The 26,944-nt window shown below is 43.8% G+C and overlaps 3 protein-coding genes across 3 annotated transcripts in view; all 3 read right to left on the bottom strand.

Moving 5' to 3' along the window:
* Nucleotides 1–9,077, bottom strand: part of cpne7 (copine VII) — a gene marked incomplete at both ends in the record, with an annotated part of 59,769 nt that extends 50,692 nt beyond the window's left edge. Inside the window, 4 exons of the mRNA XM_084437365.1 lie at nt 723–797; nt 2,655–2,729; nt 2,965–3,147; nt 8,904–9,077. Coding sequence (XP_084293491.1) covers nt 723–797; nt 2,655–2,729; nt 2,965–3,147; nt 8,904–9,077 — 507 coding nt within the window. The remainder of the gene's footprint in view (nt 1–722; nt 798–2,654; nt 2,730–2,964; nt 3,148–8,903) is intronic.
* Nucleotides 9,078–16,081: 7,004 nt separating this feature from the next.
* Nucleotides 16,082–21,664, bottom strand: rpl13 (ribosomal protein L13). The gene is made up of 6 exons (XM_084436690.1): nt 21,636–21,664; nt 20,954–21,071; nt 20,596–20,737; nt 17,196–17,369; nt 16,426–16,482; nt 16,082–16,288 (listed from the first exon to the last, which is right to left on the bottom strand). Exons 2-6 carry the CDS (start codon nt 21,055–21,057, stop codon nt 16,130–16,132), a joined length of 636 nt encoding a protein of 211 aa, XP_084292816.1. The 5' UTR covers nt 21,058–21,071; nt 21,636–21,664; the 3' UTR covers nt 16,082–16,129.
* A 1,593-nt stretch (nt 21,665–23,257) lies between these two features.
* On the bottom strand, nt 23,258–26,779 carry gcshb (glycine cleavage system protein H (aminomethyl carrier), b). The gene is made up of 5 exons (XM_084436691.1): nt 26,570–26,779; nt 24,561–24,640; nt 24,087–24,150; nt 23,853–23,984; nt 23,258–23,726 (listed from the first exon to the last, which is right to left on the bottom strand). Exons 1-5 carry the CDS (start codon nt 26,718–26,720, stop codon nt 23,632–23,634), a joined length of 522 nt encoding a protein of 173 aa, XP_084292817.1. The 5' UTR covers nt 26,721–26,779; the 3' UTR covers nt 23,258–23,631.
* Between the last annotated feature and the right edge of the window lie 165 nt (nt 26,780–26,944).

The following is a 26,944-nucleotide window of genomic DNA, read 5'->3' as shown; positions in this document are numbered from 1 at the left end:
AGCACTTCCTACCCAAAGCTACTGGATCTTTGCCTTCTCGGCCGTGAAAGCTCCATGTTAGATTGATTTCCTCGTCTTGTGAGAGGAGGCAGGAGCTCAGAGTTGAGAAGGGCAAGTCCTGTATATCCTTTGGATATTGCTATGTATTTATCCTCTCAGAAGTAAGAAATTGAAATGTATGAATTAATAAATGGCAGACAGAAATGGAATGGGGGGGGGGGGGTGCTGGCAGCAATAATACGTATTTTGCTGATTATCACAGAAAGTCTAGCCCAAGGCAAAGTAAGAGAGAATCAGGAAGATATGTGTAGAGAGCAGGGGAGAGAGGGAGAGAGGGAGAGTGGGAGAGAGGGAGAGTGGGAGGAGAGTGTGGAGGCGTTTGTGTACGGCTGCTGCTGTGGGAGGAACAGACACCTGCGGAGCTTCAGGACCAGCAGTGGGGATGCTATATCTGGCAGGGGGCTGTTTGAATCACATCATAAAATCACATCATAACCCCCACTGACACACACGCACACACACACGTACAGACACACGCACACACACACACACACAAACACTCTCTCTCTCTGTCTTTCTCTCTCTCTTTCTCTCTCTCTCTCTATTTTCACCTAGCTCATATTTGTTATTGTTGAAGACATTATGAATTCTGCTTTCATTTCATTAAACAAGGGTTCGTATCTAAATTAATCTCTGTGACGATGCAATCAGTGTCCATTTACCTTATCATCCAGTTTCTTGGCACAGAAGAAAAGCTCAACATATCCATTGTTGCCAGATATTTCCTCAGAATGTACCTGTAAACAAAAACAAAAACCATTTTGAGTGATGTGCCCAATGTCATTTTTTCTAATGTCCATAGTAAATTGACTTGGCAAATACCCAGAAACGTCAACCTGCAGAGAGACACTTCAGCAAATATTGACAGGTGCTGTGTCCTCTAATTCAATAGAATTTAAATCCCCTCCAGCTCAGAAAAGCCAGTGTTTTTATTACTGTTGTTTGGAGCTGCTCCAGAAAACCCTTGGATGAGAATGTAAACTGTCCCACGGGACACATTGTCCCCAGAAATGATTCAGTGTGATGAGTCCTCAGTGAACGGACACAGCATGTACATGTACACACGTCCTGTCTTTGTTTCCAACCGTTGTGCTGCTAACAGTAACGTAGTGTTCACACCATTCTCACTGCATTTCCCCACTCTCTATTGTCTATACTGCTCTCACAGTAGTTACCTCGGTCCCAGCGACTGCGCAGGGTGAGAGGTAATGTTTTCGGTGGCATGCGTGTGTTCGTTTGTATGTCTGTTAGCAGGATTACGCAAAAACTACTTGACCGCTTTTCATGAAACTCGGTGGAAGGGTGTAGCATTGTCTAACTTAGAACTCAATACACTTTGGAGTGGATCCAAAGCACGGGGAAGGCCAAGGGCCGCCCCAACACGGCCAGCCATTCACCTTAAAAACTATCAATCTGATTTTCAGGAAACTCAGAGGAGGGGTGTATCATGAGTGACCTTAGAGCACATTCAATTTTGGAGCAGATCTGAATCACGGGCCGGGTCCACAAATTAAAACAAAACTCCCTGTGTGGGGGCGCTAGAGACAAGGGGTTTGGACTGGGATGTTCGGGGGGAGAGCCCGGAGTGCACCGCACCGACCCTGCCGGCTGCAACCCGAGGGGGGCGCCACGGAGCTGCCCAAACATGGAATTTTGGAATTCGTCTCAGGACCGCTTGTTTCGTCAGGGTAAAGATAAGCGGCCCACTCCGGCCATTTATTTAATTATTACACAAAAACTACCTGAGGAGGGGTGTAGCATGGGCCGATTTAGAACCCATTACATTTTGGAGCGGATCCATATCGGGGGCCAACTCCACGAATGAAAACAAAACTTTGAATGAAGCCAGCTCCCTGCGTGGGGGGGTTAGAGACACAGGGTTTGGACTGGGGAGTGGGGGAGGGGGGAGCTTTGAGTGTCAATGTACACATCTACCAACTGCACATTCTGATCTAACAGCTGTCAGTGCGTCACTCGTCAATAGCGCTTCCTCCCACAACTTGCCCACACTTGGATCAAACCCGTCTTCTGATTTACAAACACACATGACCACCGCTTCTGGCTTATGGAAATCAAGACCAAATGAAAAATCAAATAATCAAATTAGTCCACACGTACAAAACCGCGAACAATGTTGTCATCAGTCGAAATGTAACCTAATCTGTAATTTGTAAAAGTAGGTGTAGGGTAAGCCAGCTCTCGAAATGCTTACATTGGAATTCCCATTGACATTTTAACATTGGGAAGGTTTATCCAATCAAAACTTGTCTGTCTCAAACCTTCTGGTGCTGTGAAACCTCAGGGCATGCTTTGAAAGCACAACCGCCCCAAAATCATGCTACCATGCCACTGTCTATCTGTATTTTAGCCATCTCTCTGACCGATCAAATCGCCTGATACTCACATTGCCATTTCATTTCACTTCATTATTCAGTCTGAAAGTGCTCCCATTGCAGCTGTTTTCCGATGGGCGGACATGTTGTTTTGTTTGGAAGCAGAGTCCTCGATCCCACTGACTATTTTTTACAATTGCTTTAATTGCTTTAACATTCATTCCACATGAATACGCTTCCCTCTTCCACTGCCAAGCTTACTGTGATGGTGGACTTTCCAGCGTATTTCCCATACTTCAAGAACAAAGGCTTCACCATCTTCTTCTGGGCCACAATCTGTGGAGTGGAAGAGAGGTATGAAAGAATGTAGGAGTAGTATGAGATGTGTGTATTTTACCGCTGTAAAACCGGTTGTGCTCTCAGAGCTAACTCTGTTCACAGAGTGGACCTCGGGTTTAACATCAGTGAGTATCTGCCAGCATTGTGCGCTACACTAAAACAAGGTTGACCAACTTGTTACGGGTGTGCAGGTGACTGAGGGATGGAGGTGTCTGAAGGTGAGCTACTGTACCTGGCCGAGCGTGCATTCCACCCCGCCCAGGAAGTCGTCATCGCGGGTCCCGATGCTGTGGGTGCCATGGATGTCATAGACCTCGAACCGCAGCTTCTGCACCTCCTCAAAGTAGTAGTCCAGAGTGAAGACCTTGGCAAAGACCGGGTGAAGGTTGCTCTTGATCACCTCTGTCCTGTCCAGCTGGGGGGGAAAACGCAGTGGATTAGAATTCAGCAGACTGGAATAGATCGTTGGAATATGTCCCTGAATATTGAGCATTTCCCATCACTTAAACTTTGCTGAGTCATTTGAAATGGTAATCAATGAGACACGGAGCTCACGTGTGCATGAGAGCAGGGGGTGTAGCATAAACCCCATCTGTTGTTGAACACCTGCCATTGTTTACAACATTTGTTTGTTTTCCTATTTACTTTTCTAACGTCTCAAGCTCATGGACCTCTTGTCCTAAGGGTTTCAGCAGAGGGGATTGTAGGGGGCCGGTGACCGGGAGCTCGGCACGCACACAAGATCCGTGTGTGTCCTCAGATATTCGTCCACCTGTCAAGACAGCTCAGCGCGTGTTTGGGATCTGCACCTCCATCTGCCCACGGCGGAGTGTGGAGAATGTGTTTGTGTTTGCGCCCAGCTAACAGCATCAGTTCCCCAAATTCTGCTATTCTGAGGAGCCAATTCATAATCAAACATCGCCGTTGTCTTTTACAGATTGTAATTACATTTACTTTGTGATGCTGTCTAAACAACAGGTACTGTAATTTAAAATTGGAACAGCGGAACAGAAAATACACTGTTGGTTATTCCAAGCACTGTCAATCTAAATCTTGAGGAAATTATTTTTAACTTTACACAATCAGAAGATAGAGTGTGAACTGTCACAAACAGGTAGTCAAACATTCCTCAAAAAGTCATTCTCCATCATCTCGCTGGCGCTGACCTGGAATGTGAGTGCTCTGGGGACAGCTTGGCAATCAATCACGCTAACAACCACCTTGTAGCACGTCCAAATCCCCAACTGTCTCTGTTGAGCCGAAATCAAGAAGAATGACTGTCCCCGATCAGCATAGTCAAGTCCCTCTAATGCTGCTGTCATGGGAGCGTCACACACGGCACATGCCAGGCTCCAGTACATGGACGGCACCCCCCCCCCCCCGCCACACCCCTACATTTGCATTAATTTATTCATGGCCCAATGCTTTACCTCATGCTGTTGGCCTTCACATGATGAGCATACAACCACACACACACACACTTAGAGCTGTGTGCACATCCAACCTTAGTAGGCCAGGGGCTGGATCTGAAAGTACATACGTGAGGAGAGAGGAAAGATCCACACACTGATATCTCCCGGTTCACTTTATTGAAAAAACGCAACGTTTCAACCCTTAGGTCTTCATCAGGCAACTAGACCTAAGGGTCTAAGACCTAAGGGTCGGAATGTTGCGTTTTTTCAACAAAGTGAACCGGGAGATATGTGTGCGGATCTTTCCGGTCTCCAAACAATCAGAATGTACCATACCTCACAGTCACAATGGTCGACAACGTGGCCGGTCCTCTGATGGATATGCATGTTAGTCCTAACCTCACTCTCTTTCCCTAGGAGGGTAAAACACAATGAACCCGGTGACCAGAGAATTGGGGGGTATCTTGTTTTCTCATTCATTATTGACCTTGCAAACACAGACTGGTTAATTTCTCCTGAGATAGCAGCTAAGACGTGCTTTAATTAGACACCCTCCACCACACACACACGCACACACACTCACACACACACGCATGCACACACACACATATACACACACATATACACAAACACACCCCTTTACCCTCCTCATTCTACCTGTCTCGACGTCTCTCTCACACTCTCTCTCTCTCTCTCTCTCTGTGCCATCTGGACAGAGATTCATGAACACAGGTGAGTTTTGTTTGTGTGATGACAACTACGGAGAGAGAGTGAGCTACAGAAGACGCAGTGGGCGGGAGTATGTTTGTGTGTGGCACCGGGGCGAGGCCGTAGAGAGACGAGAGGGGGAGGGAGGGACTTCTGAGGTCCTTTGAGGTCCTTTGAGTTACGCCCCCCCATCTGGGCTGTGGGAACTGCCTGTGTCTTTATTAGTGAGCTCATTAACCAAGGGCAGGGGAATCTAATGAGCTCATTTCAGTCGAAGGCTGCGTCGGAGACATCACCTCAAGCTCCAACGTCTGCTTTAAAGAGAGGGCACAGAACTCCTACAGGTGGAAAGTGGTTCAAACCTGCCTTGTGAAAGTCGATAAGGGTTTGTCCATGGAGGATCATACTCTCTCTCTGGCACATAGCATAGCCCCCTCCCCTGGCACTCGTCATTGTAGAGAGAATAATGGATTGAATGGGTGGGCTTAGCTACTCTTAACTCCTGGCGTAGGCTGGAGGGCGGAGGAGTGTGCCAGCCAGGTGAACATTCAAACAGGCATAATAGCGGGACACTCAAGAGGACCCCTCTCCCCACACGGCTCAGGCCTCAATTCTGTCCTCACCCAGCCCGCTATCTCGCTAAACCACCGGTGAAGAGATTCTTCTGTGATTCACAACATCTCTCTACACAACAACTCTCATCACAATCGTGATGTGGTTCCATGAACAGAAGCAGGTCAAATAGAAAAGAAAAAAGAACAGCAGGCAGTGGCATCGCGCCAGTGGTTCTCTTGGACATGACATTATCTGCAACAAATCTCAACGTTTACATGTTCTTTTCTTAATCCGTCTAAATGGGCTCTAATGGACAGAGACACGCCAGGCAGAGTGGTGTGTGTGTATGCTGTATGTGCATGTGGGAATGAATGAGTGTCTCAGAGTGTGTGTGTGTGTGTGTGTGTGTGTGTGTGTGTGTGTGTGTGTGTGTGTGTGTGTGTGTGTGTGTGTGTGTGTGTGTGTGTGTGAGTGTGTGTGTGTGTGTGTGTGTGTGTGTGCTGAGAGGGAGGGAAAGAGAGAGAGAGAAAGAGAGAGAGAGGGAGGGAGGGAGGGAGAGAGAAAATTGGAGATGCAAAAACTGTAGCTAATGAACATCTTGCACACAGGGGACTACACTAATTTGAATGAACTGTCTGTAACAATATGCTATACAAAGAACAGTTTAAGAACAGAAATTGAACCTCCAAAAAAACATAAAGGTAGGAGGTCTCTCTCTCTCTCTCTCTCTCTCTCTCTCTCTCTCTCTCTCTCTCATATCATTCAGTAGGGTCCCCTGAGGATACAGGTCCAAGCTTAATCACCATACGATTGCAAATGATATTCAAATACTGGTACTTGGGCAACCATCCCTCTAGCCCCTTGCAGATTCTACTCCTAATTCTGACAGGTGCCCTGGTAATGAATATTAAAACAAAGATCATCCCCGTAGACAGCTGAACTACACTGTTCAGCCTGTTGTTCATGAGGACAGAGAAATAACACTTGATGGACTTATAATATGAGTCTATATTATATTCCTTGAAGAGAGAAGGACTAAACACACATCACTTGAATAGGAGCCAGGCCGGATAGTGTCAGTGAAAGAAAGGGGGATGCTATATCTATATTATATCCCACCATTCTCATTCGATGTCACTTGCATTGCTTGAAACAAACTATCTGCCCTGACAGTTATCATGTATCTATAGTCTTAGGTGATCTATTTATTCTGCAAAGTATCACTGCGCTTAAAGGTACAATGAAGGACTGTGTAGACATCATAGCTCCCAGCAGAGTACCCGGGTTCAATTTCTCATGCACTGAGTCCTTATCACATTAGCAACCATAACAAATGGATTAGTGCCATGTTCAACACTATCAGCCAGGCTGCATTATTCTCAAAGGTCTGGGCACAGTGTCTCAGTGTCCCACATCTGCATTGATGCTACAGCGGGCTTCAACGATTGTTTTCATGCTGCTACGCCTCAGCGATGACGCGGCTAATCGTTATTTCCCATTTCCCTTCAGGACGGGAGTCTATGATCGGCGCATAATTGCAAGATGTACTTTTGCAGCTGGCGTGGCGGCATATCATAACACACCCTCCTGCCTAGGCCACTTACTGTAGCAAATGGATCCTGTATCTAATGTATGACGTAATTAACGCAGAAGTGATAACTGTGGACCGGCGCAAGGCCGTAAGAATCATACTCACACTCGTCCCCAACTGGATACTGTTAATGAAATTTCAGTCTCACCAATGTCACCTACCTTTTCTGTTTTCCTACCTGACTGTTCTTCTAACTTTGTAGTTTGTTCCCCTAGAATCAGTCTGTTAAAACTACAATTTGTTTCTGTGTGACATCACTTCCCTGTCTTCTTCATCCTGAAACTGCATGTCACTTCCTTTCTCACGTTATAAGATATCACTCCCGAGTCCCAGTCCACTCTGATCGAAGGAAACACTTCCTGTTTTCAGAGTCCGCTTTGCAAAATGTAACATCAGAATAAACCTATTGTCTCTGTTTGAACCCAGCTTGACCGACCACTCAGCATGTTCTTGAAATCTAAACTAAACCAAGTAAGATTTTCATTCATAATGCCCAGATAACTGAGTAACACAGATGGATTTCTCCATCAACCACCTATGCCTAGCTGGGTCCCTGAGGACCAGTGAACCAGCCTGCTTGACAGGACCTCAGTAATAGAGAACTCACTATTGTGTGTACAGGCTGCCTTGGGGGATATACTAGTCATACATTCCTCACACCCCAAAGCGTCACAGATGTGATATCCTTGTGTAATTCTTAGACAGACAGGGGACCAAAAAATGGTGTTAACTACAGAGAGTGAGGGAGTGAAAATGAAAAAAGGAAGAAAAAACCATAAGGAGAAGAAGAAGAAATACCATCTTCCTTCTCCAGCCGTATGAATAACGACCTCAGAATTGCGTTTTTCAAGTAGCTGTGCTCTAAGAGCCTGTCTCAGTTTCAAAAGCAAGGGAGGTGGCAGCATCTCCGGCAAACCCTGAACCAGATCTGCCACCTCTCCCCGGCTCTGCTTTGTTCTTTGTGATCTGCTAACGTGGCAGAGCTGCTGGGATAACGGAGCCGGGATTAAGATTTCATCCTCCAATCTGACATGTTGGCACGCAGCGCCAAGCTCGCTCCTCCAATCTCTCTCTGGTGTCTTCAAGCCTCCGACTGACACAGCTGTTCCACACAGCCTTGTACTCGTGTTCTTTATCCCTCGTGAATGTGATTCCGCTTTGATGTAGAGGGATGGGGGGAGGAAGGATGCTCCCACTGGGTCCTCCTCTCCTCCTCTCTCTCCTGCTGGGTGACAACGCCTCCCGTCCGGCCCAAACGGGGCCCGCTGCTTCGCCTCGCACGCCTGCCCCATGTAGAGCGAACGGAATCGCACACCTCCTAGTACAAACACGAGTCGGACCGCGGAGGGACGGGACACGGTGGCTCGGCGCTTTACGCCGTAGCCTCGCAGCGAGAAAGTCCCGGGTTCGATTCTCACATGGGCTATCTCCAGGGTCATTTCTGTGTGGAGTTTGCGTGTGCTCGCTCGGGTTCCCTCAACATAGAACCCCGATATGAAAAACATAGAGAAGAACAGACATTCCTCAGTCCTGTCCCTGCCCGGGACCCGGACTGAGCACTTGGACTTGGGCCCCGCGCGCCACTGTTGAGGCTGCCCACTGACAGCTTGGATGGGAGGAATGCAGTGGACAAATTTAATCGGCGACTGCTTCAGCATGTGTGTGTGTGTGTGTGTGTGCATGTGTGTGTGTTCTGTGTCACCACCCATTGCACGTGTGCTGTATGACGCTCAATAAACAACTCTGAAAAAGTCAAGATGTTTTGTTTGAAGACGCCCCTCTGTTATCCATCAACATACTCACAGGGAGGGACAGGGAGCTTTCGGGTTTCCCCTAATGACTTCACAAGCACAGCGGGTCGGACCTGTTGGACTTCAGAGTAGAGCAGAAGACATGGGGACTCACCTCTGTCCACTGTCCCTGGGTCTGCACCATGACGATGACGCAGGGGTCCGATTTGTTGAGCGTGTCTCGGTCCAGCAGGGCTTTGCAGGAGATGCGCAGCTCCACCTTGGACACGCAGGCCACGGGCCCACTGAGCCCAGCGACGGGAGAGATGGCCTCCTGGAGGTCGTTCATCCTGGATCAGCGCCCGCAGAGCTACAGAGGAGCGGGGGTACTGTTGAAGGGCTAGCAGCTCAGGGAGATGGGAACTGCTGGGGGTGGTTGACGTAAATAAACCAGGAAAGGCACTGATTTATAAGATACATAAAAGCGATATCCTTGTACCTGGTTGGAATTGTGACCAAAAGGTTAGTTCTATCTATAGATCCTCAGGGGAACAGCGTGAGCCCCTACACTGTTATCACTCACTGTCAAAACTCTCTCCCTGAGACTGCTATCATTCCGTCTCTGTAGAGATGATGGACAGAGAGGGATGGCGGTCAGGTTTCAGACTCTGAAGTCTTGATTAGATCATGAGGGAGCTGCCAGGAGTCAGGAACAGCAATAGTGATAGGTGGTCTTTTCAGGTCTTCATGAATAGTCCTTCAAGCATCACAAACAGGAAAAAGGTTATGGTCCACATCGACCTTCTTCTCTCAGTCCACAAACGAATCTACGCACAGAAATATCCATTAAGTAAAATTGACCTTATGGAATAGGCAACCCAAATGTATACAAACAAAATATCCTGGAAAAAACATTAGCAAAAGACGGCTAACACAAATATCCAACTAGTGTGAATTGAGGCAATGAAAGGTTACCTAGTTTGTTGTGGTTTCGAAGTGTTTGTTTGGTGACTGAATCATATCAGTGCTCCAACAAATAACAAAATTAATAAAATTGTGATGACTGATGAGTGATGAAATGGAACAGATGCAACCATCATCCTCGTGCTACTTCAGCACCACCGCCGAAGGACAGCGACCATCATTCGGCAGCTCTCGTTTTTGGGCAATTACGCCCTTCTAACTATTTGTGACGGGCGAGTTTCAGGCACAATATGAGAGAGGCCTACATTTATTTAATTAGCAGCAGCCTAGGCTGTAATGTAATATTACCTAATCCACACTTTGGGTTTGTATTAAGACTTTTACAATAAAATAGATTTCCGATACCAAGGGTGTTAAAACATTCTCTTCTACTCACATCATCTCTCTTTCTTTGGTCTCGAAGCCTATAAAAAAGCATGCTTAAACTTTCCATCTTGTATGCTCAAGGAGTCGAGTGCGGTTTGGCTCACTGTTCAACCAGCTTACAATCAAATTATCTTTAAAATCCACTCTGTAACTGGTCGTTTAATTTTTAAGAAACCTCCGTAGCCTTCAAGTCCACACATTGCACAATGAGTACTAAAACAACACAAAATTACATTCCCGCAATTCACTAATTATCCATCACAAGACAATTAAATGATTTTGAACGATTAGCCGACAACAATTAAACAAGCCTCTTCGGGTGCTACTCAAACAAGACAAGGCACACAAACACTTTCAGCTTTTTCCTACCTGCCGTGGTCCCTTGGACCTACTCTTGTTGTTCAAACCTCTCTTCCAGCACACTGCTTGATTTTCCGAAACTCTGGAGCGGAGGGGCGGCAAGGGAAGAAGAGCAGGGTATGCGAGTGGAAAGAGGGAGTGGGTCTGCCAGCTACAACACTAATACAGCGTGTCGTGTCACCACAGTGGCGCTAGGGGGAGACCTAGAGCCTATGTTCAGTTTAGATAGGGAGAGAGGTCTCTGTAATGTTACAGTCTGGGGGGAGTGGTGATATTCTCGATTTCTAGGCTACAATTTAATGTGGGATTAATGTTTAGTAGCCTCATCCTCTAAGCCCATGTCAATTAGACCCGATCACAAACAATTTTCAGTGGCTGAAGGGGCCCAGAGATTGTTAATGTGTAGGGCCCAGAGATTGTTAATGTGTAGGGCCCAGAGATTGTTAATGTGTAGGGCCCAGAGATTGTTAATATATAGGGCCTCGAGATTGTTCATGTATAGGGCCCAGAGATTGTTCATGTATAGGGCCCAGAGAGTGTTAATGTATATAGGCATCACAAATTAACATGTGGTTGTCTACTAAGGGTAAACCTGAGCAATAGAAGAGACTAGGCTACTCATCTCTCATCACTGCCACACACACACACACACACACACACACACACACACACACAGCATTGTTGAAGCGATAACAGGATTATGTAACTGCTCACCTCAGTACAGCTGCATAAAAACAGGTAGGTGAGACAAGAAAACAATAGGGTTGGGATGGAATGAGACAGATAACCAGGTGACAAGTTATATAACAATGTGTGTGTGTGTGTGTGTGTGTGTGTGTGTGTGTGTGTGTGTGTGTGTGTGTGTGTGTGTGTGTGTGTGTGTGTGTGCGTGCGTGCATGCGTGTGTGCGTGTGTGCGTGTGTGAGGGGGGTGGCAGGGGGGGAAAGCTCCCTGATGTGGCAGAGAGCTGAGGATCTATGCTCACACTGACATTCAACTGCTGAGATGAATTGCATTCAATGCCATAACAGTAGATGACTCACAAAGACATACAGTCTCTCTCTCTCTCTTTCTCTCTCCATCTCCCCAACACACACTGCAACAGAGAGCAAAACTGGACATTGTACGTAACATAATGCCAATGTTTAAGCATGCTTCAAATCCATTTGCTTAACACCCACACAGATACATCGTTTAACTGGTTCAATCCTGTCTGTTTTAAGCCCTTTGCAGCCCACCCACATATCCATAATTCCAGTGAACTCACTATAACTACCAGATATTGTATAACATTGAAAGCTTGCCCTCCGACAATACATTGCTCAGATATACAGGTGTAAGGGCTTTTTCTCCATGGCCTCATTTAAAACTGTAGGCTCACACTGTCTCTATTTCAAGGAAAAAGCACACACTCGGCTTGGTCAAATTGGGATTTTGCAATTACACCTTAAGGGACCTCCACATACGAGACCACCACCGCCAATTACCTCAGTGGTACGGTCCGTGAGCTCCGTCGTTGACTTCAAGAGGACACTTTGATTGAATTTGAACATTTGACTCACTTTAATGATTGGCTTTACTGGGCTGTTGTCCACTTAAGGTCACCTCATCAACAACCTATAGTATCAAGGAACAACCTCCCTCCTCCACTATTATACATTATGAATTGGGATCATATGGCACTGTATTCTTACTGTGACCTACAGTTAATCTCTGGCTGGGTAGTGTTCTCCACACAAAGTCAGGCTCAGACACCCAGTAATGTGGAGTAGGCAGCTCTGTCTAGTGATCAAGGCTGTGAAGCCACTGTAATAGTCAGTGGCTTTCTGTGTGTGTGTGTGTGTGTGTGTGTGTGTGTGTGTGTGTGTGTGTGTGTGTGTGTGTGTGTGTGTGTGTGTTTAGGAGACAAACCTACACACACATGTAGGGTACACACATACACATAGTGTGTACACACACTCTATCTATAGCCTGCTTTTTATCCATCTTTCACTTTTCTCTGGTACCTCAAACCATAAAAACCTTCATTTTTGTCTTTTATGCAGTTTCCATCTCCTGTGTCTGCTCCTCAGTGATAATTCTGGGAAACAACATTGCTCAGGGCCACATATCTGAGCACCATCATTCTGTATGTCTTTTAACCACAGCAATCTGCTACTCCTGTGAAAAGACAAAGACTCTGGACGAGTCATGCATGGACCAACTGTATTCACACTCCTACTTCTGGCTAGCTGTTTTAACCACTCCAACTCTTGGCAACACAGTAGGACTATTACTTCGCATAGCACTCTGACCAACTGTCAAAAACTTTCACGCAGAGGCCACTACAGTGGACAGCTAAAAGCTATTTTCTTGTATGCATGGGTTTTGATGGCATAGTTGCAGATCAGCTACTAGAGTGGACGCTAGAGCATCATCCCATACACTGCCACCCAGTGGCAAGCCATTGTAAGTGCAAGGAAATTCGTTCAAAACCAAGATGGCCGACAGACAGCTAGAAATCTCAAGTTGCTCAACAATATCTTGCCAGTTCTTCTCTAGTAAGAGACCCTTGCAGGTAGAAAATTAAAATTGGTGACATCAAGTAACAACTAAGGAGTCATGAAATTGATAACATTACTTAATAAGTATTGATTTTATATTGGGAGGAAATTACAATTAATTACCTGTCCACTAAATTGGACATCATCCATCGCTAGCTATATTTCTCATTACTGCTACTGTTATTCTTGAAAATATTTCATGTTGTAACTTTTTGGCTGTAAATCAATTTATTCATGTTATTAGAATGTAACTTGAAATGTGTGTATATCTTTATATTTTGTAGAGATCGAGATCAAGTATTGTGTTGTGTACAGTAGACTACTGTACCAGGCCTAGTGTGTTGTACAGTAGCCTACTGTACCAGGCCTAGTGTGTTGTGTACAGTACTGTACCAGGGCTAGTGTGTTGTACAGTACTGTACCAGGCCTAGTGTGTTGTGTACAGTACTGTACCAAGGCTAGTGTGTTGTAAAGTACTGTGCCAGGCCTAGTGTGTTGTACAGTACTGTACCAGGCCTAGTGTGTTGTGTACAGTACTGTACCAGGGCTAGTGTGTTGTACAGTACTGTACCAGGGCTAATGGGTTATGTACAGTATTTAACAGCAGTAGGCCTACTGCACTGTAACAGGCCAGTATCCAGTTTTTAATATGTATGCATATTTTATATATAATTGTATCATTTTCACATCTTTATATATTATTTTATTCATTTGTGTATTAAATACATAGTATTTCATTTGAAAACAAAAATACATGCTGTCCACCTGAGTGGACATGTAAAAATATCTTTAAAAAACAGTTTTTACAAAATTAAATATTGTTTTTCACGACTAAGACTGAGAAAAAAGAACAGCCTAACTAATAACATCCCCCTCTCCTGACTGAAGGAGTATGCCAAAAATAAATATTTTCTGCACAGGCCTGAATGTGTAAAAATAATAACCCTCCACCAAGCTGTGTGGAGATATTCCCGGCAATATTGACGTAGGTTGTAGGTTTTGGGCAATCTGACAATCTTGTATTGATTCTTCCATAGGGGCTGTGCTTGTCATAGTATCTCCTCTCAACGGTGTTGTAACAGGATCCAGTTCCAAATAATGGCTCTGCTAATAAGAATCTAGTCCTCCAGGGTCCTCCTCACCTTCCTCTCAATGACCTTCCACTATGACTGAGGTGTGAACCTTCATGAACCTCTCATTTCCTGTCAGCCTGATGCGGTGAGGTGGTGAGCTGTAATTATTTAGTTTTTGAGGTCCAGAAAGGAAGTCCATACATACTCTGCTATACCCAATGCCATACATACTGTATAGGCTGCATCAACAATCATTAACCCTTACTGTGGCCTAAAATGTTAAAAATTGACTTTAAAGTGCTATGGCATATTTCCTTTTAAGCTCTGATCCGAGTTGGTCATGCTCGACATAGAGACAATAGAGCAGCCAGGGCCAGAGGACATGAGGTATTTGCATAATACTCTCACTGTCCTTCTGCTTCTGTCCATGCCCACAAACCAAGAGCTGTGACATTATACAAAGCCAGCATATGGCTTGCATGACTGCTTTATGTGAACAAACTCAGTACGTGTAGCCTACAATCCAAGACCTACCCTTTGTTATGAAGTCTATGCTGTTGGCCTAATTAACTGCTATTGGCTTTGTACAGTTGTCAAATGTAATTTGCCATTCTTAATGTAGTGTCCCCTTTTCATTGAAAAAATACACTATATGGACAAAAGTGGGACATCTATACATTACATTACATTATTAGATTTTATGACATCTCATTCTAAACTCATAGGCATAAATATGGATATGGTCCCCCCCTTTGAAGCTATAACAGCTTCCACTATTCTGGGAAGGCTTTCTACAAGACTTTGGAGTGTCTGTGGAATTTTTGCCCATTCATCCAGAAGAGCATTTGTTGTTATAGCTGAAAGGGGGTACCAACTCCATATTAATGCCTATGGATTTGGAATGGGATGTCATAAAAGCTTCTGTAAGTGTAATGTGTAGGCGTCCCAATACTTTTGTCCATATAGTGTAAGTTACACACTCTATAATTGCAATTTAGTAGTGTGCCTGCTTATTTTTGCAGTTATTCTGTTGGTGAGAACCTCTAACCTCTCTTTTTGGGAGTGCATTGACCTCTGCACTCTACTGAAGTACCAACTTTTGAGGCCTTTCGGGCAGAGGGCCGATTACAGCTACTGTATACAAAACCTTATTTCCCCTTGGCCACCCTCATTACATTAGTCATTTAGCTGACACTTTTATCCAAAGCGTAATTTCATTTAACGGAGGAAGTCAGAGTGCCACTACTTGCCAGAACAAACAAGTGCATCTTATTTCTAAAACAAGTGACTAAGTGCATAATCTAGTGTATAAGAGTCGTGACCGCGTCGATCGACCGCAGGGGCCTCGGTTTGAGTGACGGGGTAACCAGTTGCCCAAAGGTAGCAAAGCGTTAATACTATCACTGAGTATTTCACCTGCTGTGTCTGGACATTGACAATGTGTAATGTTTATTTTATCATGGTGACAGATGATAGCTAGAAGTTGTTCTCCCCATAAAAATTAATGAGCTGGAAGAATGGATAAGCAAACCAACTATCCTCCATGTTACATCAATTCAGACAATACAAAATTAGTTAGGCCTGAGTTTGAATTACTATAAAGACATGGCATCAATAGAAGTCTCACATCTCAGAGGGGTGTTACATTAATAAATAAACTGATTCAATAATTTACATACCTGGAGCACTCACAGGCCTGGTTGATTTACAGAGCTATAGAATCCTGTAACACTACTGCCACCTAGTGGTTACTCTGCCAAACAATCTTATCACGTCTGGAGATGGTCCATGCCAGTAGGCTACTCGGTGTAAGCCTCTTTATCAGGTGCATTCAAGCCAGGTGGTGAATGCCAGCAATAGCCTATTCTGTATAGGCCTAGCATCAGGTATATTCAGGTGGTGACGGACATTTGATGCCATCAGTTAGAAATGGAAGTTCTCTAAACCACCAAATAACTTTTTTTCTAATAAAAATGCCAACTGATCACTTCACAATTCATAAACAACCATGCAACGCTGAGTTTTTGTACACATGGTTTTTATTTTTGAAAGTTCCATAGAAACTAACGCTTCGCTCATTTCTTCTTCTCCACATCCTGCTCGGCCGCCTCCTTCGCCCTCTTGGCACGGATGCCGAAGAGACGGGCGTTGGCGCGGGCCATACGCAGGCTGGCGAACGCCTTGAAGTTCTTCTCATCCTCAGAGATCACCCGAGCCTTCTCCTTCTTGATCACCTGGGAAGGAGAGTGAAGAGGGAACCGTCGTCAAATGATCCTTTTACAACTGTAGTTATCAATCAATACATCCACCCCCAGCCACAAAACACATCGGAGAAATTACAAATTCTGGCCTGAAATACATTGATACGTACATTTCTGATGGGCATAACGTGACCAGTGAGCTGTGTGGCCATCTTGAGTTCCTCCTCCTGTGAAGATGAAACAAGTTGGGTCAGACAGGCAGAGGGAGAACAAGCTCATCCAAAGGTAGCTTTCACCCGTGAACACAGGAAGGGCCAACATTTACAAGGCCTGCCTTACAAACCAAGCATTGGTATATCAGCCATTATTCTTATTTATTTATATTTTTAAAGGCTATCTTCAATGTAGCAGTGCTTCATAATGTAAATGGCATCATCTGCCACCCACAATTTAACAGAACATTAAAAGGCCCACATCCCTTCTAACAAGTCCCCTTTCACCTGCCACCAACCTGATATACCAGACATTTTTCATCACCTCAGACAGTCATCAGATATGGGGTTCAAAGAGAATCATCAAAAAAGTACAGAGATTCCGGAGAATTTGTCATCATTTGACTGCTGAAGGACTCCAAGCATCCACATTTCCATGCAATGCCCTCTTCTTTCATACACCATTTACATTAACCATCTGTCCTAGGGGTGTCATGATTTCGATTCAAAACCAAAAATTGATCAATCATCGAAATCAAAAAAAGGATTGCGATTCTGTGTTATTTTTCCCCCTACCCTACGTCCCGCACGCTGTCCCATGAATCTGGCCTTAGAGCATTTAAAACAAACTCAGTGAGGTTTTAACTTTAGACACTTACAGTGCTGTCACCCTTCTTAGGGGCGGAGGCCTAAACAAACTCAGTGAGGTTTTAACTTTAGACACTTACAGTGCTGTCTCCCTTCTTGGGGGCGGAGGCCTTTCTGGGGAAGAGGATGAGCTTGGAGCGGTACTCCTTCAGACGCTGCACATTGGCTTGCAGAGACTCCGTGGATCTGTTACGACGACGGCTGTCCACTGCGATGCCAATGGTGCGTGCTCTCTTTTTGTGGATACCAGCAGCCTGCACAAGCATACAGAACACATTTGAACACAGTTCTGGGTAGAGCTTCACAGCAAAACCATCATCTTCCACCTGAGAGGCTTTATTAGTTCAGAATATTTAGAGGAAGAAACAGAATATTAAGAGGAAGAAACAATGATCAGAAATGGATCAGGAAGAGAATCATCAAGAGAACAGAACTAGCGACGGCACAATGTGGATTTCCCCCACCCGGTTAATAAATTCATGACAACATCGGTTCAATTTGAGGGGCTTTTAAGAGAACGTTTGAAAACTGTTTGCATTAAACACATGGCGACGTGAGCATTTGAAGGCATACTTACAACCGCTTCATTTACGTTTGAAATAGTTTGCCAATATCACCGAAGGACAGTGAAAAAGGCTGAGGGCAGATCGCTTTAGACTGAGTGAAATTTGACACCATCAAATTTTGAACCTGTGTTGCGAGCCTGTATCACTGCCTGCTAGGGCTGCTCGATTAATCGGATTTTAATCTAGATTACGATTTGGGCTGTCAATGATCATTAAAACTAAATAATCGCCATAAAACGATTTTGCACAAATCAAGCGCACCCTACACTGCAGAGCTATACTGTGCTTGACCCCTCCCCCACCCCCCAAAGCCCCAAAACAAACACTTCAAAGCGAGACGAGTTGTCAAGCGAGGCGCAAGCATGCTCCTCTCGAACAAAACACGACAAGAAGATGATTATGGCAGCAGAACGAGAGGTGGACAAGAGAGCTAAAACAACGTCAGTGGTGTGGAAACACTATGGGTTCGCGGAGACAGATTTGGACCAAGTTGACACGGTGTGTAAAATTTGCTACGCAGTCGTAGCCGCCCCTCAAAGCAGCCCTTCTCAGTGCATTCCGCTCACTCATGCCAGACAACAGTCCTTTGCCGGTCCATTCACTTTGCCGTCAAAATAAATCGGTGTCGGCCTATTTAGGAGAGGCGCTCATATTTATAAGTGTCAGATAAACATGAAACGTCACTTACCTAAGCAAAAGGGTCTATTTTAACAAATGCTGGGTTTTGAAGCCTCGGCGCTACCATTAAATAACTTATTTAGACGCGTTCTGTCATAGTGAAATTATTTTTCCGAGGTAGTCTTCTTCTGTGGTGGTGGCGGTGCTTTGAAGCTTCTTTATCAGTTTTGGCACTTTTAATTTATTTTCAAGGTCAAGGTTCACTATTTGTCTCCCAAAGAACATTGTTAAAAAGAAAAGCCACTGTCAACATTTAATAAATTAATTGTTATCAAAGTCAATAATTTGATTTGTTAAGAAAATTTGTTAAGAAAATGTTAAAACTTTTGATAAAAAAAAATAATCAATGAATAATCGTGTTTAATAATCGTGATCTCAATATCAATCAAAATAATCGTGATTATGATTTTTGCCATAATCGAGCAGCCCTACTGCCTGCACACAGAACGAGGGAGAAGACTAGAGCAGACAGTTTGAAGCGTCCTTCATATCTTAACACAGGAACATAGTGAACACAGGAAGTGCCAACATTTACAAGGCCTGCCTTACAAACCAAGCATTAGTATATCAGCAATTATTCTTATTTATATTTTTAAAGGCCGTCTTCAATGTAGCAGTGCTTCATAATGTAAATGGCATCATCTGCCACCCACAAATTAACAGATCATTAAAAGGCCCACATCCCTTCTAATAAGTCTCCTTTCACCTGCCACCAACCTGATATACCAGACATTTTTCATCACCTCAGACAGTCATCAGATATGGGGTTCAAAGAGAATCATCAAAAAAGTACAGAGATTCCGGAGAATTTGTCATCATTTGACTGCTGAAGGACTCCAAGCATCCACATTTCCATGCAATGCCCTCTTTCACACACCATTATGTGGTATATACGTATTGGATCGTTTATATATTAGAAAGTACTGGTGCATGCATGGAGGAAATATTGCTGGAGGGAGGTTCATCAAGTAGCCTGTTGCTAGGACTGAAATCAGGCAACGCAAAACACAGCCAGCTAAAGTTAGCTAGAGAGCTAGATATAGCGTCTACAGCCAAACGGACGTTCATAGAACTAGTCAGTTTGTCAGACAGTTTGAAGCGTCCTTCATATTTTACAAATTAAAGGACAATGCTCGTTTTTGACAACCTGGACCTTATTTACGACATATTATAAGACGTTTGACTCACCGAGATCACTTTGGTGTAGTTCGGAGGCATGTAGAAGAAATTTAAAATCCAGCGCGAGCCAGTATATCCATGTAATGGCGGTGGTCGGGGCACTTAGAATGCAGTTTCTAAATCTATTTTCTGCCGCGAAACGGTTGTTTTCATCAATCTGTCTTGATGAATCGCTAGTTGTGCTTACATAGAGCATAGGCCTGTTGTGGTATTTCACATGCCTCTGTAATATGATCTTTAGAAACGTCTTTAGACACAAAATAGCTTCCTCACTTGCTCCAGCACGCATGCGCACCGCTTGCTGGAGCAACAATTGCGCGCTGTGCGCATTAGTGCTGGAGCAAGTGAGGAAGCCATTTCGTTTCGAAAGACGTTTCTAAAGATCATGGCATGTGAAAACCACAACAGGCCTATGCTCTATGTAAGCACAACTAGCGATTCATCAAGACAGATTTATGAAAACCGTTTCGCAGCAGAAAATAGATTTTTAGAAACTGCATTCCAAGTGCCCCGACCACCACCATTACATGGATATACTGGGTATCCATTACATGGATATACTGGATTTTAAATTTCTTCTACATGCCTCCGAACTACACCAAAGTGATCTCGGTGAGTCAAACGTCTTATAATATGTCGTAAATAAGGTCCAGGTTGTCAAAAACGAGCATTGTCCTTTAAGTTTTTTTGATGAACGAAAATTAACTATGGGTTTAAGATAAGCAACACGACAGTGGGCAACACTGGGCATGTAATGCACCGGTGTATGACCTGTATATGCACAAAAAACGAAGAACACAGGTTAACACGTAACCGCGGCAGCCCTACAGAGGACCCAGAGAAGCAGTCATCATTTTGACCGCGGTCTGGCATTATCTGTTCTATAACGCCAGACTTTCACAATGTCCTACAGACTTCAGACCTCGTCAGGAAATGTATAGTTACTAGGTTGTGAGCCGGATCTGATCCTGAACTTCTGAGTACACAGGTCTAATCGCAGAACACTTCTAAACCATGTATGATGTAAGTATAAGGAAAACCATGTTGGTCATCTTACCTTGAGCTCCTCCAAGGTGAAGCCACGCCCGGCACGCACCTTGGTGTGGTACCTGATGGTGGGACACCGGACCTGTGGCCTGAGAGGTCCAGCGACAGGCCGCGGAGCAATGAGACGGGCCTTAGCCTGGCGAACCTTTCGTCTGAAAGACAAGAACACTTTACAATCAAAAATATGCCACGCTACCCGTTCAACGCAAATATTGTTTGCCAACAAGTTCACAACTTGGATATTTCTCCTCCATTCAATGGAGGCTACTGAAGCTAGCCAACGTTACTAGCCAGCTAGGTTAGCTAGCCAAAATGAGCCACATGCCGTCAAAACACTGCAACAATTTGAGCTGATCCTCTGCACCTACCTGCGGGTTTTCCTTGCGGGCTGGTTGAACCAGGTGCGCACCCTCTTCTGCCAGTCTTTGTGGAAGTGAGGGTTCAAGAGCATTCCATTCCGGCTGGGGGCCATAGTTGCCTACTTCCCTGGAACGCGTATAGGATAACAGAACATTACAACACGTCCACTACGAAAAGACAGTTAAACCAGTCGGCTGTACAGAACGCATAGCTCATGTTGCGTTTCAAGCAGCATGAGCACGTTGGGCGATAGCGAGTAGCCAACGTATCCAATGCTAGCCGAACCAGTCGTGCCGCTAACAATATATAGCTAGGTATGAAAAGCAGCTAGGATATGTTCCCGAATACACTAGTCGTGATTAAATTAATGGTCATTGGATTTATGGAATAATACCTGTCTGGGGCTTATTTAGCTAAAACTGTATATTGAAGTCAAATGCCGCAAGGGGAGATGGAAACGTCACTGCTAACACAATGTTGCATGCACTTCAACTCAAGCTCACAACCATTCCTCTACTCTTTTACCTACAATACATTTAATCTCTTTTGCGTCGATAAAAAATAATCATATTTTTAGAATCCCGAACTGTCGTACTGTCACGGACAGGTATAAAAACTGATACACACTTTGCAATTCTACAGGATTGTGAGAGATTTGTTTGGAAATGTATGGAGACTATTTTAACATACCGTCTGAGGGGGAAAATGGCCGAAAAGAAAAAGGAAGTACAAGCGCACTGTATTATGGGATATATAGATGACAGCCAATGGTAAGCAAGAACAGAACATTCAACCGGAAGTGTAAATTACTTCGGGAGAGAAAAACGCATTTTCTGACTAATTTTAGTAAGTAGTCCTGCTCTAGTATTTTATAAAAAATAAAAACCTTTTGCCGACAAAAAGTGTTTTGTGATCAATTATATATGAAATCCCAGTTCCCCAGTCAGTAACAGCAGCTAAAAACGATTCACAAGTACAACGCAAGATGGCACTGCAGCTCGTATCACTCGATAGGCTACTTTGATAATCCCCGTGTGGGGAAATTGGGTGTATCAGCAGTGGAAAAGTACAGCAGCAGTGGGGAAAAAGTACAGCAGAATAAAGAATATAATAAATAATATATATACTTGATTCAATAAGAAATATATGCATACAGTATGCATAAATATAGAATACATACATACATACACATACACATACACACACACACACACACACACACACACACACACACACACACACATCCACAACACTCAGGAGCGCTCAGGCACTGTTATATAGTCTGATGGCTGCTGGCACAAAGGAGCGCCTGATCCGCTCAGTTTTGCACCTGGGTGGGATGAGCCTGTGGCTGAAGGTGCAAGTCTGTGTGATATTTTACAATTTACCTTGTGTGATTCTCCAGATCCCCAGCCTTCAACTCTGCACTTATTTTCACTGATTTAAAATTAAGTATCCCTTTAGTCTAGGCTTTGCATCTCATTTTAATTTCGAGGAAAGGGATTAAGATTGTAGGTAAGACAAATACTGTAGTTATGGCTCTTGTAGGATATGTAGGCATGCTCACATTATTTGAAACTAAAATGATTTCAGATGGATACCACAATCAACCTCCTACCCCCATTTATGCAATATTAGTAGGCCTACAATAGAAGAATTAAGTACTGTACAATATATTACAACAATACAGCTCTCATCTACATTTTCTCTGGCATACTTCCAGATTTTTATCACAGACAGCAGAAAACCCAGGCTTGTCTGCTGCACTGATTCTGAGTGAACGCTGCACCATTAATCATTAATCACCAACCTCTGCAACTCATCTGTGTTTTAATCTGAGGGCAAAAGTCAAGGTGTGAAGCTTTAATGTGGCAGCAAGAGGGAACTTACACTATCAGCATGTTGGCTTTAGTACTGTCCATAATCTTGCAGTTTTTGCAGAAATATAGACTATACAGCTCTGAAACTGTAGTGTAAAACAGGACCATATACGCCCTTTGAATTATGGGCTACACTGTTTACAGTGTAGGGACAACCATTTATAATGTATTTTTCTGTTGAGCAACCATTTAGTTGAAGTGAATGTATGATGAGCTCAATCATTTGAGTATAGATAACAGGCTGTAGACTATTTTACAAATTAAGTGTTAAGAGTATTTGGGTGTTAAATGTAACGTTATTGTTCTGACGTTTCCGGAGAAGCCAAGGTTAGCTTTGACTGCCAGAGGAGGCCAAGGATTCCCCTTTACATTTGATAGGAATGATGAGCAAAAAGAGACAAGAACAGCTACTTCAAAATAAAGGTGGTAATTTATTGTATCCAACTTGCATCATTTACAATCACTTTCCAACCTGTAGCCACTTCTCTGTTCACGTAGAGTACCCAACACTGTCCACGTAGAGCACCCAACACAAGTCCTTACTGTCATACTGACAGGGCCTGAGATCAAAAAGCCCTTCATGTTTCAAGGATTCGCCAACTCTAACCACCTATGGGACAGTTGTTAATTCAAAATATTGTAATTTTGGTTACCTTGGTATATTCTTCATGAATAAATGACCATATCACAATAAATATGTATGCCATGTGATGATCTCCCGGAAGCTGGGACTTTACAGTCAAAACAGATAGGATTAGTCCTCTAACCATGACCAGCATTAACATTAGAAAAAGGGTCACAGCTTTCTACTCAAGTGATTTGATAAATTTCTCATAGGAAGCTTCATCCATGAGGCCATCAAGTTCTCCAGGGTTTTCAATTGTCATCTTAATTAGCCACCCTAGAAGATAAAGACAAGAGTACTAATTAGTAAAAGAATCATTTGATTAGTAAAATAGAGAGTTGCCGATCATCACAGGGACATACAACTTTCAAATGAAAAGCTTTCAATATGTGAGATCCTCACCCCCTTCGTAGCAGGCTTTATTCACTAGGCCAGGATTGTCAGCAAGCTCTGTGTTTATCTCAGTCACCTCTCCGGTCAGAGGAGAGTAAAGCTCACTAGCAGCCTTCACGCTTTCCAGGGCACCAAACTCCTCTGCAACACAACCGAGCACAACACACAACCTTCTGTATTAGCAACACAGCTCACAGCTAGGGTCATGTGGCGTGCAGGAGAGGAACTACATATGACTCTCACCCATTTGCTCAAGTTTTTGGCCAACTTCAGGGAGTCCACAGTAAACCACATCGCCTAATGCTTCCTAGGAGGGATAGAAATGGGGGAGATGTTTCAGCAGATAAATCACTCTAAATCTGACTATGTAAAACATACATCTGGAGTATGCACTTGCTATGCTGCTCGCCAATCCAAACTTGACGTCAATCGTTTTTGACATCAATGGAAGGCAATTGAAACAGGCAGTAGAAGACTCAAATCTGGCTTAGACCCTGAAACGTTATTGTAAAAGCCAAGTGTAGTAAATGTAATTGATGACCTTGAACAACAAAGTCATAAAAGTGTAAAATTGCTCCTTCTGGTACAGTTACATCTATTGCAGGACAAAGGGCAATATTTAAAAATAACAAGTTAATCAGAGAGGTAGCGGGAATATTAAGCATTAAAAAGCCAGACTGACCCAGGGTAACAATAATCAATGTCTGGACAACCCACCTGAGCAAAGCTGCTGATTCCAACTGTGCCAACTCCACCCTCTACTCGTACCCACTCATGTTTGTCTGTGTATTTAAGGGCTGCAGAGGAGAGAGAGCGAGAGGGAGAGAGAGAGAGAGAGAGAGAGAGAGAGAGAGATTGAGATGGAATATCTCTAACAGGTCGAATTTCCAAAAGCACTGTGAAATTTACTACACCAGGGGTGGTGAATGTTATCCATACAGGTCATGCAATAATTTGATCTAATCAGTTACTGCTCGGTTTGAATGGAGACCTACTCCTGTACTGGCCCTCTGGGCATAAGGCCTACAATGCATTAACTCCACAATATTAAAAATAATAATTATATAGCCTTAAGAAACTCATAAGTATTTGTTCCACATGAATGGACCATTCTCATTGCTGTGTTAACAAACTTTTTGGTGGGCATGGGGGTGGGGGACAGGGGTCCCATTGAGCGGATTTTGGTCATTATTATTAGGCTTAGGCCATGAGCGGGACGTGCAAGAAATTGGGTTAGCTAACCTAACTAAACAACACCAAATCACACATTGTTCTTGTAATTGACTGTCCAAAGGACACTTTAATGTACTATGGACCAGAGCCAAATAGTGTTGTGCAACATGGCAAACCTCCTTCTTAATACAGCAAGGCAACAAGAGGCAGGCCTACCAGAATAAGTATGGTAGCCTATGTTTAGTCCTTTAACTAAAGTGTGAATTTTCATTTGTGACGAAGCCTCTGGCCAAAATAGCATTTATTCAGATTTAGCCAAATTGTAATGGTACAGTAAAACAAATCTGCTGTAAATACTGTCCCTACGCGGTTTATTCTTCCTGGAAATAGGATTAAACACCATAAATGAACAATGTGAAATAAATAAAAGCATACTCTTTTCTGTGTATAGTAATAATCTAAATCTGCAGAATAAGGAAATCTATATGGTAAATGCCAAAAGCTGTGACAATTCCAATACCCTGGGGGGCAAATAAAATGCCTCAACAGTTTCCAATGCTAGCATCAGATCATGCAGAAAAATACAGGTTTGAACCAGATTGTGAACTATGCAAGATGCTGAAGCATGGCTGGACTGTCTGAAAGACTCCGGAGGGAGCCTGTTTGTCCTCAAATCTCACTTGAAATGTTCATGTTGGTGATTTCTAGAATAACAGTTACATTGATGTTTTATTCTCTTTTTTTTGTCAAAGACTGAAAACAGTTTAATCACAATCTCTCTCAATTTATTGCCTAATGCACAACCGGATCGAGTGTCTGAAGGATGAATGATTTACAATCTTTTCAGGGGTCTCTATTTCAGAAACACTATTATATTGCAATTTTGGACTCAGTGTCCTGAAAAACAGGAATGCTGAAATCATTCCAGGGTTGGAGGCAGATATCCAAGCTCGTGCGTGTCGTGACTTTGCTCGCGCTCGTAATTATAGCCACTACATGGTGCACGAGACAGTGCCCGATCTACTGCAAACGAATGTTTTGTTTAATCTGGAGCTCATGACCTATAGAACACTAAATCATTGTAATCTCATATGACATCAAAAATGTAAAACGTTTAATAAAGCGAAGCTTTGATGTAGGCTACCGTACTAGGCTAAACACAAAGTCATAATTGCATTCCTAGTCTCAACAGAGCTCTGCTAACGTCACCGTTATTGTCTATCAAATACAAACCACACAAACCAGGCCGACATACCAACAAAATTCCAACCAAACGTGTTTAACACAGCCTAGCATTGGCTACTTTGACCGATCACACATTTTGTTCACTACACTAACTTTCTCTTGCAGGGATCACAAATTCGACAATACCGTTACTTTAACTTTCCACTGTCAACAGGCAGAAATAAACCGTGGGAAAGTGATTAAAACGGCGTGAGATATATAGCCAAATGTAGCGTCTGAACTGGTTCACCAATTGTGATCTTGGTCAGTCTAACCCATCTATATCAGTGAGTTTGCCAATTTGGAGAACACTGTAACAAAATAGTTACCCGTTGACAGTCTTGAAGCTGTGCTTAATGTCCGTGGAATGTCGCTCGTCCAAACCAGCCGACTCGCAGCTAACTGTGTTGGCCGAGAGAGTAGAGGCAGTTTTGGGGAAAAGTTTGCAGAAATGCACCGAAGCGCCACTCTCATCGCCATCTTCACAGAGTGTCGTCGACCGAAGCGTTTCCAGTCATGATGCACTTGACCAGAAGAGGGGCGCGCTCCATCACTCATTGCGCGGTCACGAGGCATGCTGGAAGTTGGCCGGAAGTTCACCTACTGATCACATTTAATTCCAGGCTCCCTAATTCACCAAATTTCACACTGAATGTACAATGCAATGGCATACAGTCAGTCACATTTCTTATAATCAAGTTTAT

Source organism: Borostomias antarcticus, assembly GCF_949987555.1.
Source record: "Borostomias antarcticus genome assembly, chromosome: 4".
Classification (NCBI taxonomy): domain Eukaryota; kingdom Metazoa; phylum Chordata; class Actinopteri; order Stomiiformes; family Stomiidae; genus Borostomias; species Borostomias antarcticus.
The sequence above is the reverse complement of the archived record's forward strand: the minus strand, read 5'-3'. Positions and strand labels throughout refer to the sequence as shown.

Coding starts and splice junctions, on each gene's coding strand:
- rpl13 (XM_084436690.1), bottom strand. CDS start 21,057: ATGGCCCCCAGCCGGAATGGAATGCTCTTGAACCCTCACTTCCACAAA. Junction 16,483..17,195: donor CCAAGAAGGGAGACAGCACT/GTAAGTGTCTAA, acceptor TCATCTTCACAG/GAGGAGGAACTCAAGATGGC. Junction 16,289..16,425: donor ACGTTATGCCCATCAGAAAT/GTACGTATCAAT, acceptor TCTCCTTCCCAG/GTGATCAAGAAGGAGAAGGC.
- gcshb (XM_084436691.1), bottom strand. CDS start 26,720: ATGGCGATGAGAGTGGCGCTTCGGTGCATTTCTGCAAACTTTTCCCCA. Junction 24,151..24,560: donor GAATCAGCAGCTTTGCTCAG/GTGGGTTGTCCA, acceptor TATCCCTCCTAG/GAAGCATTAGGCGATGTGGT. Junction 23,985..24,086: donor CCAAAAACTTGAGCAAATGG/GTGAGAGTCATA, acceptor GTTGTGTTGCAG/AGGAGTTTGGTGCCCTGGAA.